We start from the raw sequence: 13,172 nt of genomic DNA, 5'->3' as shown, positions 1-13,172 counted from the left end.
AGAAAGAGAAAGCAGCGGAGAGGAGTAAAGCGAAGAGAAGGGAAACGAAGACGAAGACGAAAACGGAAACGAGAACGAGATGAGACGAGACGAGGCGAGAGACGAAAAAAACAGCGAGATGAAACGAGATGGTCAAAGAAACAGCCGTACGCTGAGCCAGATCAGAACAGTTTTTCCATATCATTAACATGTTGAAGGCAATACCCGAGAGCGAGAGCAAGTGCGAGAGATGATCGGATTAATTTGATGCTATCAATTGTGCATAGAATATGCACAATTGTTCCGAACTGGTATGTCTTTTTTGAAGGGAAAAAGTACCGCGCACTGCAGTTCACTGCACTGGGCAGCACCGCCTGGTGTGGCACGGCACTGTTGCTTTCTCAGGTTGAGAGCGACGTGTTGTTCGTGCAAAGAGATGCGATTTTTTGATGTGAACAAAAAAAAAGAAATGCAATTTATCCTATCAGGAAACTACACGTGCATAACGATGAGCAGGGTAACACATACCCACAAACATTATCTCTCATCTCTCTGTCATCTCTCTGCTGCCAACAATAAAAAAAATTGTGTTTTTTTTTTGATCTGGAACCGTCTCTCTCTCTATTATGTGTGTATCTTCCCATCTATTGTTATTGTTATTGTTATTGTTATTGTTATTGTTATTGTTAATGTTGATTTGGGCTGATTTGGGCTGATTTGGGTTAACTTTATGATGTTTCGAATTGTTTTGATATTCGAAATTGTATTTACATATGCTGGATCAGGGATTTAGATACATAGAAACATACATGTACACACACTCATATATATAATTGGAACTAATTTATTTGTTCACTAGTGTATTCCATAAATCAAACAATCAAATATACACATCCACTCTCAACAATGTCCTCAAATAAAGATATCTTCACTCTATTCGATAAAAAGGGCCAAGGTGCCATCCCATCCCAATTGGTCGCCGATTACTTAAGAGCTGTAGGCTACAACCCTACCAATCAACAAACTAATGATATACTCTCTTCTTCTGGTTCCCCAGATACTTTGTCTTTCGATCAATTATCTCAATTGATCGAAGATAATAAAGATACTCTAGAAGCCACTACTACTGCTCAAGTAGATGACTTCATTAAAGCTTTCCAAGTTTTCGATAAAGAAAATACAGGCAAAGTATCAGTAGGTGATTTGAAATACATGCTTACTGGTTTGGGTGAAAAATTATCAGAACAAGAAGTTGATGAATTGTTAAAAGGGGTTCAAATAGATCAAGATGGTGGTATTGATTATAAGAAATTCATTCAAGATATATTAACTCAATGATTTCATTTTTTTTCTTGTTAATTAATTCTTCAAGTTCTCCCTCACCCCCCTCCAGGCAACAACATCAACGCCAATTTAAATCATTTATAACTATCCGTCATCTGTATATTTTATAATTAATTATTCCATATATATACATACATATATATATCTATATCTATATTACTATACTAATCTTAATCTTATGCTTTATATGTACTACTGTTATTGTTTTATATTGAGATTGAATACCAAATCAAGTCACATGACACCAAAATACAGGTTCTAGTAATAATGTCCGGGCATTCTTTTTGGAAAATTTTATTGCTTACCACTTATTTCAAATATAATTGAATGTACTTACTACAGTCATATTTGAATTCAGTTGAATACACATACATATACATTCGAAGTAATCCAGTGTAAAGGGTATAACGGGGCTTATAATTGAAATTAATTTAGTTAACCAATGTCTTTTGTCGAAAAATTCCAAAGTTTGAATATCTCAAACGAATTATCTAGAGAACAATCTGCTGTTGTTGCTCAATGGGAATCAATCTTGTCAAATGGTCAAATCAATGCTAACTTACCATTGTTAAACACCACTTTAAGAGATGCTAGTTTCGTCGCTTCTACCCCATCCCCAATCTTGATCGACGTTCAATTGTTTGAATCAGTTTTGCCAATCATTAGGGAATTACTAGCTTCTTCAAAGGATGTCTCTAACAACAGTGCTCAATATAGACATATAATCAGATGGGTAGATTATTTACAACAATTGTTACAATTACCAGCTGACCAACAATTAGCTATTAACTATGACATTGAATTACCTCGTGAAGTTATCGAAAAGAAAAAGAAAGCTGATGCTGAAAAGAAGAAAGATGATGCTCCAGCTGAAACTAAGAAAAACGCAAAGGCTAAGGATGATAAGCCAAAGGGTAAACCAGATGAAGAAACTTTAAAGAAATTGAGAGAAGAAGCAAAGGCCAAGAAGGCTGCCAAGAAAGCTGCCCAAGCTGCCGCTAACGCAGAAAAGGAAGCTAAAGAACAAGAAAAACCAAAACCTTCTATTATTGACTTCCGTGTTGGTTTCATTCAAAAGGCCATCAAGCACCCAGATGCTGACTCCTTATACGTCTCCACCATTGATGTCGGTGATGAAGAAGGTCCAAGAACTGTTTGTTCTGGTTTAGTCAAGCATTTCCCATTAGAAGCTATGCAAGAACGTTACGTTGTTGTTGTTTGTAATTTAAAACCTGTTAACATGAGAGGTATTAAATCTACCGCCATGGTTTTATGTGGTTCTAACGATGAAAAGGTCGAGTTCGTCGAACCACCAAAGGGTTCCAAAGCAGGTGACAAAGTTTTCTTCGAAGGTTTTGGTGACGAAGAACCATTGAAGCAATTGAACCCAAAGAAGAAATTATGGGAACAATTACAACCACATTTCACTACCGACGAATCTTTACAAGTCATCTTCAAGGATGAAGAAGATAAAGAAATGCCAATCAGAAAATTGACTAACAAAAACTCTGACTCTTTCAAAGTTGAATCTCTTGTTAACGCTCAAGTTCGTTAATTCTACTCTAACATCAATGATAACAACCTTTAACGTGATTTATTAAAACTATCAATTTTTAGATATATATATAAATCTATATAAATAACTGTATATGTAATACTAAAAATTGGTTTTAATCTCTATTATCCTTCTATTAACATCCATTAATATATGTCACTAAATTATCCAGGTCACGTTGTTTTTGCAAATGCCAGGTAACTCTCATTAGAAACAATACATATAAGTCTTAAATCCGTTTTTGAATTCTAAGTGACTATATACAATAAACATCCATACATTCCATGGTAAATATATACACCCAAACATGTCAAATAAAAGAACGAGTGCGAAAGAACAATAGATAATTTAAAATGCTTACCTCAACCGCACATTTCGGACTAATTTGTTTTATGTTTTTGAAAGAAACCGAAATTCCAATTTATTTTTCATCAACCAACGCAAACAAAATTTGGATTGGTGATGAGCTTTGAAAATATTTCATTGATATAGTGGTCGGAAGCAATCACAGTTTGATGTATATAAGAGAATAGGTGAGTGAAACTAATATTTGAAACAGTACAACTTATTTCCTTCTTGTAATTCCTTTATAATATATCTTAAGAAAACCAAGTACGTCATTTAGAAATGCCAACCAGATTAACTAAAACTAGAAAGCACAGAGGTCACGTCTCAGGTATGTAATTCCATTTGGAAGAGGGAATGAAAGAACCAAGACGGCGAATCTCTTCTTTGTTCTAGTGTGTGTAGTAAAACTCAATTAGAGAAATATTTCCTTATGTTTCTTTATATGTCTTTGCCCATATTTCTGTTGATAATTGAAGTGTCAAGTGTCTGATCGACAAACGATAAATAGTGAGATTCCTTACAAACGAGCACATTTTTAAACTCAATTGTGAGTTGTGCAGGATACTTTCGAGTGTCCCAGTGATTGTCAAGTAATTAAGTTACCAAACCTAATTTCTCGATTTTCATTTAAACTCTTCCATCGTTTGTAAGGTTTCTTCTCTGTTTATCTATGTCGGTTGCACCACTGAGTTGGACCTGTTTCTATGTCAGATTTATGCTGTCATGGAGTCAGATTCAATTGCTTCAATTCTCTTAACCAGAGATTTGTGTAATTTCAATCTTGTATAGATACACACGCTTCAAGGAAGTGATCATGCCGATCGATCAATATAAAGATAATCAATATCTTCATATTGTGGTTCTCATTCTCTCCAGGATTGTTCAAATTTAACGATTCTAATTACCACCATTCAACAAAGTTTATATTTACTAACGTTTCTCTATTAATTGTATTGATTTACAATTGGTATTAAATTTATATAGCCGGTAAGGGTAGAATCGGTAAGCACAGAAAGCATCCTGGTGGTAGAGGTATGGCCGGTGGTCAACACCACCACAGAATTAACTTGGATAAATACCATCCAGGTTACTTCGGTAAGGTCGGTATGAGATACTTCCACAAGCAACAAGCCCACTTCTGGAAACCAGTCTTGAACTTGGACAAGTTGTGGACTTTGGTCCCAGAAGAAAAGAGAGACGAATACATGAAGTCTGCTTCTAAGTCTTCTGCTCCAGTCATTGACACTTTAGCTGCCGGTTACGGTAAGGTCTTGGGTAAGGGTAGAATCCCAAACGTTCCAGTCATTGTTAAGGCTAGATTCGTTTCCAAGTTAGCTGAAGAAAAGATCAAGGCTGCTGGTGGTGTTGTTGAATTGATTGCTTAAGTGTATTGTACTTAAATTTTTATCTTCGAAAAGAAATTTAAATCTCCTATGTACAATTTTATTTAAAACTTAATTCATTTACATTATCTTAAAAGACTCATATTTTTTGCATTTGTATAATACATTCATCCATTAATTCGTAATATTGAAATTGATTAAAATCAGATTATATAGCTACTTACCTGATCTAATCCTAAAAAGCTTGTCAGGAGCGTTAGATTCCCTAGTAAAAGAAGAAACTAGATCATTTCCTAAAATTAGTAATGTGTCAATGTTTTATGCAGATAGTTAGTATATTCCTAACTATTTTGCTGTATTGTTCGTAGTCCTCAATGTTTATTCCTTTACCCGATATAGTTCAATATTTGTTTACAAACTTTGATATGGAAGCATCAAAATTTCGAAAACATCTTATTTATTTATTTAAAGAAAGAAGAAGAAGCAGAAGTACAGCAAGAAAATTTTTTTTTCTTTTTGGAATAGCTTTGGTTATATAATTGATATATTACATATTTTAAAAGGAGACATCTTGATAATTGATATCCTTATTCTTGTTGTTTTGGTAAAGTGTCAATTACGAATAAAACAAAAGAGACCACTATTCAAGATGTCAATTTGGAAACCAGAAGACCACGTACCGCAAGAGATCAAAGATCTTTTAGCTGAAGAACAACCTAATTATGTTATGGCATTTTTAAATGTTGTTCAGTTATTGAAAATTCAAAAGAGAACTGGTTGGTTAGATTTTGGTATCAACGAATGTGAAAGTATTTCTGATCACATGTATAGAATGGGTATCACATCTATGATGATTAAAGATCCAAAAGTCAACAAAGATGCCTGTGTCCGTATTGCATTAGTTCATGATTTGGCAGAATCTTTGGTAGGTGATATCACTCCTAATGATCCAGTAGGCAAAGATGAAAAGCATCGTCGTGAATTGGATACAATTAATTATCTATGTGATACTTTTATCGCTAAATATAATGAAGAAGCAGCAAGACAAGTTTTAGACGATTGGTTAGCTTATGAAAACGTTTCTACATTAGAGGCCCGTTATGTCAAAGATATTGATAAATTTGAAATGTTAGTTCAATGCTTTGAATATGAAAAAAAATATAATGCTGCAAAGAATTTAGATCAATTCTGGAGTGCAATGTCTAGTATTAAAACTGACGAAGTCAAATCATGGGCCGATGACCTATTCAAAAGACGTACTGCTTTCTTCAAAGAACATGCCAAATAAATAAATTAATTGTCATCACAATTAGTCTTCATATTCAGACGGATATAACACGGGTTATCTAAAAACCATATTAAAACAAGGGCAAGGTTGAAGAAGCATAATCATCTTTGTTCTTTATATTCCTAAAAAAGAATATCCACGGGATACATAGGTAATTAACTACATATATAGATACCCATCCATCACCCTAATTCAATGCATATTAAAAATTATTTCTAGTGTGATCACTTCAACTTTTCCCCTTCTTAAACAATGATTTTGAAAGAGTGGTGGGAACCTATTCATTAATCAGTAAACACAATTCTCCTTAAACAGTATAGGTTTACGTGAAGGAATAGAGTAACAATTCCTTACCCATTATCAGCCACCTTGGAGACCAATGTCACAGCCTCTGGAGGTGCAATCACTAATACCATCATCTTATTAGAATAGATATAGATCCCTTTATGGGTGTCTTAACACATTACTATTTATCTGGGCAAAGCATAAATGATAGCGCCCAGACCCTTTCAATTTAATCCGGTTTTGATCCGTCGGATTGATCCGTGGAGATGTATCGCTGACTATGGTGAAACTTTTCACCAACCAAAGTTCTCAGACTTTTGCAAACCTCAAACAGACCAGAAAAGAAGCATAACAACAGGTGGCTAAACCGATTCTCGATTCCAGAGGAGATTAGCTAACGAAATGTGGTTGACCTTTTACAACGGGTTGTAAAAATCAATCGTATATCACCTTCTAAACTCCATTCAATTTGTCATCATGATATGCTAAAACAGCACCCAAAAATTAATGATGATTATGATGATTATGATGATTATGATGATGATGTATTGTACTTCAATCTAACCAATATGGAAAGATGTGTAATCTATTAACAATTTATCAAGTATTTCGGTAATACACACCAGCCAAATAACGACTGTCCCTCTCTCTATACACAATTTTTTCTACACTTAATAAGAATTTATATCTTGAAATCTTGCGAAATTGATATATAAATCAAAGGTCTTTCCCATAAAAGAGCCTTATTGAATTCTTTTTAAAGAGTTTAAACCTTTTGTTTTTATGATATAATCTAATCATACTAATCAGAATATATATTGAAGGATAATATTACTTGAATCCAATAAAATACTATAATATTTCAAAGATTTTAGCATTTAGAAACAGTTTCACATTAAAGTCTTTATATCATACTACAAGAACCATGTCCAAGTTTTACGAATTAGCACCAAGTGATAAAAAAGGTGAACCATATTCATTCTCTCAATTAGAAGGCAAGGTTATCTTGATTGTCAATGTTGCTTCAAAATGTGGTTTCACTCCTCAATATAAGGAATTGGAAGAATTATATCAAAAACATAAAGATGAAGGTTTAGTTATTTTAGGTTTCCCTTGTAATCAGTTTGGTCACCAAGAACCAGGTAGTGATGAAGAAATTGCTCAATTTTGTACCTTGAATTATGGTGTCACCTTCCCAATTATGAAGAAGATCGAAGTTAATGGTAACAGTGTAGACCCAGTTTATGAATTTTTGAAGAGTCAAAGGGCTGGTATCCTAGGTTTCAGAGGCATTAAATGGAATTTTGAAAAATTCTTGGTCGACAGAAAAGGTGAAGTTTATGAAAGATATTCTTCTTTGACAAAACCAGCTTCAATTGAAGGTGACATCGAAAAATTGTTAAAACAATAAATGCTAGACACTCATCAAAATTATGAACTTGTTTACCTTCAAATAGAATGAAAGCATTTCGGTTTTGAAGGTGGGACACTTTTGGTTCTCAATATTTAATATTTTCTTAATCTAAATATGTATCTATCTATCTATATGTATATATAAATAAGTAATACACTAAAAATAATATATTATTTTTTAATTAATTTCTTCTATTAAAATATTATGTTACATACATGAGAAATACAAAACGGTTCTACCATATTTAATCAACCTATATGATCCAGGGGGAGAAGAGAACATAATTAGATTGTATCAAAGCTAGAAACTTATTGAACTTTGACCTTCTTGTTAGGCTGATCTTCCTCATCATTCACTGTTTCATCGACTTTAGTGGTTTCATCACTTTCTTCTTGTTTTGCTGATTCTTCAGCTGCTTCATTCTTTATTTCCTCTCTAATTCTCTTACCAGTGCTGTCTTCTTCCTCCATACGCTTCTTTGTTTCATCATTTAACTCAACTCCAGAGTTAAATTCTTTTTCAACACATTGCAATAGTGTGTTACCTCTTCTAGCCAACTCAGCTGGTGTTCTGCTTTGGAAATAGAAATCTAATTCAAATAAAGGACAGTCCCTGATCTCATCCCTAATTAATTCATAGACATCATCTCTGTCCAAGCCATATTTAAACAGCATGATCAAGATAAATCTATCTTCTTCTTCAGAATAAGTCCTCTTGTTGTTTGAAGAAGGAGGATATTTCAAAACCAAATCAAATAGTGGATTGCTGCATTTAGATATCAAACGACGTAGAGCTTCTTGTTGCATCTTCACACGTCTTATCTTTTCTTCTTCATTTTCGATCATTTTCAGTATCTTTTCATAATCTTCAATTCTTTCAATGTTGCTCCAGAATGCTTGAGCATACTTACGTACTTCCTCTAGGGTCTTACCTGGCGCTAAATCCATTGCGATAGCTTGAATAGAATTTCTACCATATTTACCAGAGGAAGAAACAAATTTTCTGAATTCATTCTTACCCCAATTAGAGAAACCTTCTGCTTCCAACTCTACCTTTAATTTTTCTTCTTCTTCAGTTAATGGTTGAGCATTTTCGATACTGATTTTTAATAATTGCAATTTTTGTTGTTTCTCAGTTTCATCCTCTATTTCTCCGTATGTTATTTTGACATCGTCCATTGATGGAACGTAACCAGTCTTCTTTGCAGTCCACATACGTTCCTTTTCGTAGATGACTTTCAATTGTGTTGGCAAGAGTTGATGAGAATGGAAAGCATGTGGTTTTGGCATTCTAGGTTGTGCTGGTGTAGTAGATCTACCAGTTTGTAATACATCCTTATAATAACCATCAATGTTATAGTTCTCTTTACGTTCACGCTTTGAAGGATTAATCCAAGAAGTGCTAATGATTTCTTTTTGAACTTTCTTTTTGAAATCTGTACCGTTCCATTCATAAGCAGAATCTTGGTTGAATTTTTGTAAGTCATCGAAACCCAATGCCGCATATTTTGCATTCAAAGATTTGGTTTTATCTTCAGAAGCATTTAAAATAGAATCCAAATCAATTTCATGTGCACCAGTATTTTCAGTTCCATCTGGATTTGGAGTATTTCTGGAGGATGATGTTTCACTAGAATCCTTGAACACATCCGCGGCACCATGCTGGATCATAGACAAAAGGGCATCCTTCTGATCATTTCTATTTTCTTTCTTATTTACTGGTGTTCTGTTTTGTTGAATGACTAATTGATCTAATCTTAATTTTTGAGTGGCTCTTTCTAAAATTTTTTCTTCAACAGAATTATCAGTAACTAATCTGAAAACTTTAACCTGTTTCTTTTGACCAATACGATGGGCTCTATCCATAGCTTGTAAATCTGCTTGAGGATTCCAATCGGAATCGTATAGGACAACAACATCTGCAGATGTTAAGTTAATACCAAGACCACCAGCACGAGTTGTTAACAAAAATAAGAATTTGTTAGAATCTGGTGCATTATAATCATCAATAGCTTGAATTCTGTCCTCATGTGCAGTAGAACCATCAATTCTACAGTATTCATAACCTCTAAAATAGCAATAATCTTCTAGGATATCTAGTATTCTAGACATTTGACTAAAAATTAGAACACGAGAACCTTCTGCCTTCAACTTTTTTAATAATTTATCTAACACCAATAATTTTTCTGAGTTGTAGACTAGATGTTCGTCAGTAGTATATGGTGGACCTGGTTCTGCACCATCAAATAAATAAGGATGATTAGAACATTTTCTTAATTGCATGACAATATTCAGTAATCTGGTTTTAGATTCTTTATTACCATTTGCACCGTTAACAGCATCCAAATCTTTTTCAAGAATTTGTTTGTACCATTTTCTTTGCATCGAAGACATACCAACGTACAAATTCAATTCCTTCTTTGGTAATAAAGATGTTTCGACATCGTTTTTAATACGACGTAATAAGAAAGGTTGTAAAACTGTGTGTAATTGTTTAACAATTTTTTCTTGATCGTCATCAGTAGATTGAGAAGAAAACCAGTCATCGAAATCTTGAGAATCAGAAAAGATATCAGGCAATAAGAAATTTAACAATGCCCATAATTCATGTAAATTATTTTGTAATGGGGTACCAGTGATCAACAATCTGTTACGAGAAGTGAATTCTCTTAGAACTTGTGATAACAAAGATTCCTCGTTTTTAATTCTGTGAGCTTCATCAATTACGATATATTCCCAATCGATTTTTCTAAAAGCTGCCTTTTCTCTAATAATAATTTCATAGGAGGCAATTGCGATATCAAAATTACAAGATATCAATTTATTCTGAATGATATTGGCTCTTTCTTCTTTGTCACCTTGTAAAATAAAAGCATTAACATCTGGAGTCCATTTATTAATTTCCCTTAACCAATTATTTAAAGTTGATTTTGGAGCAATAACTAAAAATGGGCCTGGTTTTTTCTCAATATATCTCATATAACCTAGAAAAGTAATAGTTTGCAAAGTTTTACCTAAACCCATTTCATCGGCTAAGATACCTGCTAAACCAAATTTATGCAGCGAAATCATCCAATTAACACCTTGAACTTGATAAGGTCTCAATGTACCATCAATAAAGCTAGGAGATTCTCTGAATTGAAATTCCAAACCTTCACTATCATCTTCATCTTCAGCTTCTTCTTCACCTCTTAGCAATTCAGCATCTTCTTCCTTCTCAGTTTTTCTTCTTCTTTTATCCTGATGAGCAGCTTTTGCACTCTTAGCTGCCATATCTCTATCAACAATTTCCAAAACTTTTTGAAACCTTTGATCCTTCTTGGCTTTGGAATCGATAAAGTGTCTGAACAATGCACTCAGAGATAGTAAATGCTCAAACCTTTTAGCAGTACCATCAGCATCAAACATTTTACGTCTTTCCTCTGTCAAAATATAACGTTTCTTATTAGCAGCTGGATCCCTAGAAGGAACACCTTCCTGCAAGGGCTTTAAATCATCCCAATATTTCTGATCAGCAGTCATCTTTGATCAATAAAAGATAACCCAACTACAATAAATTTATGAGTGAAATATTTCTTTGGCCTAGTATAAGAATAGTCTAAAAAATATTAATATTATAAGTTAACAATATTGTCTAAGATGTCCTAATAAAATAAATTTTAAAAAAAAACACACACACAGAAACAAACAATAAATTAATTATTTAAACCAATAGATCACTTACACCATAAACTCCTTACCAACATATGTATCCCTTCTAATATCAACAATTTTAATAAAATGTTTCGTGTATTGCTGACTTTTTATATATTTTTTTCTCTCTTCAAATCTTATATCGAAGCTTTTTTATGTATTTTTTCAATTTGATATGATATTTCACCTTAATTTAGGCAAGCGTAAGCTTCATTATAAAGGTCATCACCACTTTAATGAAGGTATATATGAGGTATCAATTGACAACATAAGGCATAGAATGTGGTCAATTTGTGATCGGATTAGTGAGTTTATGTGCTTATTTATTAATTGGATGATTTTGTAGATTGAAATCCGACTTATTTTTGAGAAAAGACTGGTTTTCTAAGACTTTGTAAATAATTATTTAATCGAAATTATGTATGAATGTGTATTAGAGATGATTGTTATAATTTTAGATTAGTGGGTTTGTAGTATATTGGGTTCTTCTTGTTATGTAAGATGCATCGTTGACTAGTTTTTCTTGGTTACCTCAATTTCTTGTTTATGCAGTGCTAGGAACGTTTGAACATTTGGTGTCGATAAGTTGTAAAAATGTAGCGATTTAAGATGTAGATGAGAATTATGCGGATATATTAAGATGATATCAATGGATATAGGGGATTATCAATTTCGCTGAATCACATATGCTGGAATCTGCTGTATTAGAGTCTGTAAAGACAGAATTACCACCATGTTGTTTAAGAATATTCGAAGATAAATTCGTGCTAGTAGGCACTTATGAGTTGGATAAACCTACTGGTAATAGAACGGGTTCATTAGATGTATATAATGATAGTTTGAATCTACTAAGCTCTTACCACTGTTATGGTGCCATCCTGGACTTGAAGTTAAGTCCCTTCGACAGCACTTTGGCTTTAACTGCTCATTCAACTGGTAACGTAACAGTTTGGAAGATTAATTATGATGTTACAAATGATGAAATTAAAATAGACCAATTGACAAATTTACAAGTATTTGATTCAGAAGTTTTAATCACTTCTTTGCATTTCTCTCCATTAGATAAGAACTTAGTTCTGGTGACAAATACCATTGGTGAAGCTGCAACTATTGATATTACCACTGGATTAGTCGAATTCACTTTTGATAAACCAGATGAAAGTTATTCAAGGATTGAAACTAAGTCGTATGATGTTCAAGGGAATTCACATAAAGCTATCGAAGCAATTCCTGAAATATTCACTTCACAACATAGTCTAGAGTGCTGGACTGGTGAATTTGGACATTTACAACCACTACAAAACGTTATATTCACTGGAGGTGACGATGCAACAATAATTGCCCATGATTTAAGATCAAAAGACATGATTTGGTCAAACGGCAGGATACATAGTGCTGGGGTAGTCGGGATCAAAGCAAGTACTGAAACTTTTAGAACTAACCATCCCACCTCCATAATTACTGGCTCATACGACGATCATATAAGATCAATTGATTTGCGTATGTTCGGTGAAGATTCTATATATCCTGGAACTAACACACCTGCATTGAAAACAAGAGAATCTAATCTTTCTGGGGGTGTTTGGAGATTCTCTGAACGTCCAAATTCATCTAAAGATCAATTATTAGTTTGTTGTATGTATAATGGTGCCAAGGTAATTGATATTAACGATCAAGAACCTGACAACGAAGACAAATACTTCCAAGAAATTGCATACCTTAAGAAAGGCCATGATTCAATGTGTTATGGTGGTGATTGGGGGAATAAATTCATAGTCACCTGTTCATTCTATGACAACTCATTACAAAAATGGAATCTAGAATAGTTTCGTGACACACTTGTGCACACACTTTGTACACACAAACATGGCTATTCACCATGTAATTTATAGTCTAAATTATCTTATCCACCTAATCTTTATAA

At 33.5% G+C, this 13,172-nt stretch overlaps 7 protein-coding genes across 7 annotated transcripts; 6 read left to right on the top strand and 1 right to left on the bottom strand.

Annotated features, from left to right (window-relative positions):
• Nucleotides 1-885: 885 nt before the first annotated feature.
• Nucleotides 886-1,317, top strand: MLC1 (Mlc1p; the record flags this gene model as incomplete). The annotated part of the gene is made up of 1 exon (XM_001647250.1): nt 886-1,317. The coding sequence occupies one exon, from the start codon at nt 886-888 to the stop codon at nt 1,315-1,317; it is 432 nt and encodes a 143-aa protein (XP_001647300.1).
• Nucleotides 1,318-1,765: 448 nt separating this feature from the next.
• On the top strand, nt 1,766-2,878 carry ARC1 (Arc1p; the record flags this gene model as incomplete). Its single annotated transcript, XM_001647249.1, has 1 exon — nt 1,766-2,878. One exon carries the CDS (start codon nt 1,766-1,768, stop codon nt 2,876-2,878), a length of 1,113 nt encoding a protein of 370 aa, XP_001647299.1.
• A 627-nt stretch (nt 2,879-3,505) lies between these two features.
• Nucleotides 3,506-4,611, top strand: RPL28 (60S ribosomal protein uL15; the record flags this gene model as incomplete). Its single annotated transcript, XM_001647248.1, has 2 exons — nt 3,506-3,554; nt 4,211-4,611. 2 exons carry the CDS (start codon nt 3,506-3,508, stop codon nt 4,609-4,611), a joined length of 450 nt encoding a protein of 149 aa, XP_001647298.1.
• A 607-nt stretch (nt 4,612-5,218) lies between these two features.
• On the top strand, nt 5,219-5,857 carry YGK1 (5'-deoxynucleotidase; the record flags this gene model as incomplete). Its single annotated transcript, XM_001647247.1, has 1 exon — nt 5,219-5,857. The coding sequence occupies one exon, from the start codon at nt 5,219-5,221 to the stop codon at nt 5,855-5,857; it is 639 nt and encodes a 212-aa protein (XP_001647297.1).
• A 1,210-nt stretch (nt 5,858-7,067) lies between these two features.
• Nucleotides 7,068-7,553, top strand: Kpol_1002p86 (glutathione peroxidase; the record flags this gene model as incomplete). The annotated part of the gene is made up of 1 exon (XM_001647246.1): nt 7,068-7,553. The coding sequence occupies one exon, from the start codon at nt 7,068-7,070 to the stop codon at nt 7,551-7,553; it is 486 nt and encodes a 161-aa protein (XP_001647296.1).
• A 311-nt stretch (nt 7,554-7,864) lies between these two features.
• On the bottom strand, nt 7,865-11,077 carry ISW1 (chromatin-remodeling ATPase ISW1; the record flags this gene model as incomplete). The annotated part of the gene is made up of 1 exon (XM_001647245.1): nt 7,865-11,077. One exon carries the CDS (start codon nt 11,075-11,077, stop codon nt 7,865-7,867), a length of 3,213 nt encoding a protein of 1,070 aa, XP_001647295.1.
• Nucleotides 11,078-11,934: 857 nt separating this feature from the next.
• On the top strand, nt 11,935-13,074 carry RRT2 (diphthamide synthase; the record flags this gene model as incomplete). Its single annotated transcript, XM_001647244.1, has 1 exon — nt 11,935-13,074. One exon carries the CDS (start codon nt 11,935-11,937, stop codon nt 13,072-13,074), a length of 1,140 nt encoding a protein of 379 aa, XP_001647294.1.
• Nucleotides 13,075-13,172: the final 98 nt, after the last annotated feature.

Source organism: Vanderwaltozyma polyspora, genomic scaffold (assembly GCF_000150035.1).
Source record: "Vanderwaltozyma polyspora DSM 70294 KpolScaffold1002 genomic scaffold, whole genome shotgun sequence".
In the NCBI taxonomy this organism is placed as follows: Eukaryota; Fungi; Ascomycota; class Saccharomycetes; order Saccharomycetales; family Saccharomycetaceae; genus Vanderwaltozyma; species Vanderwaltozyma polyspora.
Note: the sequence above shows the minus strand (reverse complement) of the source record. Positions and strands in the feature narration are given on the sequence as shown.